The sequence below is a fragment of the Gavialis gangeticus genome, unplaced genomic scaffold (genome assembly GCF_001723915.1).
Source record: "Gavialis gangeticus isolate Ggan-Ray unplaced genomic scaffold, GavGan_comp1, whole genome shotgun sequence".
NCBI classification, from domain to species: Eukaryota; Metazoa; Chordata; order Crocodylia; family Gavialidae; genus Gavialis; species Gavialis gangeticus.
In genome coordinates, this window is record NW_017729024.1 from 33350793 (window position 1) to 33354290 (window position 3498).

At 46.0% G+C, this 3498-nt stretch overlaps 1 protein-coding gene across 5 annotated transcripts in view; it reads left to right on the plus strand.

The window, feature by feature from the left end:
* The window catches only part of DMXL1 (Dmx like 1), a 175765-nt gene that overhangs the window by 23338 nt on the left and 148929 nt on the right, over positions 1-3498 (plus strand). For all 5 annotated transcript variants that reach the window (XM_019517004.1, XM_019517006.1, XM_019517005.1 and 2 more), the window contains exon 2: positions 1228-1353. In XM_019517004.1, coding sequence (XP_019372549.1) covers positions 1228-1353 — 126 coding nt within the window. The remainder of the gene's footprint in view (positions 1-1227; positions 1354-3498) is intronic.

Consider the following 3498-nt stretch of genomic DNA (forward strand, 5'->3'; position numbering starts at 1 on the left):
TTTTTTTTTTTTTTGTTCTACAAATCAAAGCACACAACTCGTATTTTAATATCAGTAGTCTTACCTTACAAGTACAGATAGTCTCGATTTGTTCAGCAACCTTTCTGCAGACCACCTGAACGTAGCTCATGGACCAATGGTGGGCTGCAGACCACAGTTTGAGAACCTCTGGACTAGATGACCTTGTGAGGGCCTTCCCATTCCTATTTTCCTATGATCCTTGTTGCAGCTTTTACTTCAAAGAGTACTGATTCCTTGCTCAGCTGGAGCTTCTCCTTAAAATAAAAGCCGGCACCATGGGCAACTGGTGCCTCCTGAGTCTGGGGGGGCACCAGCAGGGCATGACCGGGGGTGGTCCCCCAGTGGCCAGCCAGCATCGAAGCCAAATTCAGGGGGGACACGAGCGCTCTCCGTGCTCCCTTACCAGCTGGAGCGCATGCTGTCAGGGTGGATACCAGTGCTCTCAGGGGGCACATGTGCCTCCCCGTGCCCCTCCCATGCATCTCCTATGGCCAGCACAATCAGCTGGCGCACTTAAGCTGTTCTGCATAATGGTTAACTGCAGCTCTGCGTACCCCTGGATTACTTTTCAAACCCTCATCTTTTTAGGGTGGAAGCTGCTCTGCAAAATATCAAGGTTTTTCTGTGGTATCTTTCTCTGACATCTTTGTTCCTTTCCTTCACCTATATTAAAACAAATCTTAATTTTAAAGGGGGTTTGGTTGTAGCCGTCTTGGTCTAAGGACATTGGCAGACAAGCTTCTTTGGGCAGATGTGATATCACATCTGCCCAAAGAAAGCTTGCCTTCCTTTTAAAGGCTTTTCACATCTCCATCTCTGCTTGTTTTTCTGCGTCCTGTTTTCTAGTTGGTCCCTCAATTTGTGTTTGTTGTTCTGCAACCTTTTCCTTTTATTTTTTTTAACAAAGAAAAAAATCCTCTTCTAAAAATTGTCATATGTTGCTTTCGGTGTCTCCTGCTTATGTCTTGACTGTTCTAAATTGAATTCTGCTACTATGTTAGAGTAGGCTTCTTGGGCCAGAGATACTCTCATGGTCACTATGATGATTGTAAGTCTATATACATGATGATGAATCAAGGAAAGCCTCTTTAAAGCTAGATCTTAATGGGGATACCTAAACTATCCTGCTCATTTGTAATAGACTCACCACTGAATTCTGAAGTAACTTAAGGTTTGATGTAACTCATTCTGTTTTTCTTTTTGTAGGTTTATGCGTCAGGATGTGATATTGTGGTATTGGGGACTGATTTTGAAAGATTACAAATAATCCCTGGAGCAAAACATGGAAATATTCAAGTGGGATGTGTGGACTGTTCTATGCAGCAAGGCAAGGTATGTAGTATAATTCTGCTACTAATGTTCAGACCGTAATGAGTTAATTTGCTGGAGATACTACGTGATTTTCCAGGAGTAGGGAAGCTCTCAGTTTAAGACAAGTGACTAGTGTACAGGTCAGTGGATTAATTAAAGATAATGCATATAATCCAGGGGTTATGAACTGGGGGTATGCAAAAAGGCCCTAGGGGGTACAGGCAGGTGGAGGCGGAGTGCCGCCACATACCATCCTGTGCAGGCGCTGCCTGCCTGGCTAGATGCATGGGGCAGGGGAAGGTTGCCCATTCTGTGTTCAGCCATATGCCACCCCCTCTCCCTGTTCTGCTGCCAGGGGTACTCTGCTCTGTGTCCAGCCACTGGGGGTACACTGACCCAAAAAGGTTGAAAACCCCTGATATAATATATACATATAAAATTTAACTTGGTTCAGTGTAGGCAGCACAGCAAAAGTACCTCTCAGTGGAAGGATTGAGACTTTGCTGATGAGTTCAGGGAAGCTGCATAAAACTTGTTACTTCAGATGAGGGACAAAACTGTTTGTGGGAGAATTTCGCAAGCTAGTGAATGATATTGGAAGTACTGGGAAAGCAATAGTACAGTCTGATTTTAAGTTAGGAAGTGACTAGGATGTTCTGGCACACCAACAATATGCACATATGTATTTTTGGCTTAGAGTAGATAAGTTAAAGTAGAGATTGCTTATTATGTAAATTAAAAACAGAATATAAGTTCTTGGAAAACAGGAAGTTAATACATGGCTATTTACTACTTCTTGCCTTCACCCTGTTTCTGTCTTTTTGTTTTTTGCCTGTTGAGTTTCACCCCAAGTGATTATTAAAAAGCCGTTCAGGGAAAAGACAATGTCTTCCTTGTTTGTACAGAATCTGGCACAAGCAGGCCCTAATACTGTGGGGCCTGGAAGTGCAAACACACCAAAAACAAACTTTGTATAAATAGGAAAAAAAGTATTCCTAATGTTCTTTATGGCTTGATCTTGCCACAAAACAAAACAAATTCTTTGACTCAAACATTCTGAATTTATTCACATATATAAAGAGCAGTCAAACCAACCTACAAATCAATTACATGGCAGTTGGGTGCTAAGTTGTAGTAATTGCTCATTATCTAAAACTGAAGAATTTTTTTTTATCAGTAACAGGTCACACTTGGGCAGTTCAACAAATCTGCTACTGCCTCATAACTAGAAGGCAATCGGTTAAATGGTGATGGACATATAGAAGAATAATTGGACAGATAGTTGAGGCGGGGTGAAAAAGGGAGCTCTTTGACAGTCCTTTATGTGCCTATGTTGGGGTTTCCAAAGTTGCTTCTATGTTGGCCTGTCTTGGGTTCAGAATAATAAGTTTCATGAAAGTACTGTGTCATAAAGAAGAGAACTAGGGGTGCACCGATAAAGATTTTCTTGGCTGATACCGGTAGCCTATTATTAACCAGCCATATCGGCTGTTACCTACCCAATAGCTAATTCACAGCAGTGCAGCCTAGCAGCTTGGAGAGCAGTGCCCTGCAGGTAAGTCTGTAGGGGGAATGGGTTATGGAGGAGGGAAGGGGTATGGGAGCGCAGATCAAGGCTCCATGATGAGGGAGGGAGTGGGGCATGCGAAGACACTGCTCAGCCAGGGTGGTGAATGTGACCCTGGGGCCGGGAGCGGGACAGACCCATGGGCAGCTTATCCAAGGGCAGTGGGGAGGGTGTGGCTCCCTGCCACTGCACACAACCCCATGGGGGGCATGTGCCCCTTCCCCCCCACCCCCTGGGATTTGTGCACAGGTTGGAGGTGGGCTGCCCACTGTGGGCTTGGGGATAGGGGCAATGTCAGCCTTTTTCTAGTGTGGGGCTGGGCCAGGGCAAGGCTCAGAATTGGGGGGGCTCAGTGGCATGGGGTGGGTGGCAGTGACTGGACCAGTGCTGAGAGGGGGGGCTAGGGCAAATTTTGGGGTGGATATAACCCCCCCAGTCTCCCCTTCCAGTGCTGCCCCTGCTTGGGGTACTCTGCTCTGCTGCCTTTCCCTCAGGAGCCCTGTGCTGGCCACACATCCCCTGCCTGCTGCCCCGCAGCGCAGGGCTTGCAAGGGAAAGACAATAGCTCAGAATGCCCTGAGCAGGGGTGGTGCTGGGGG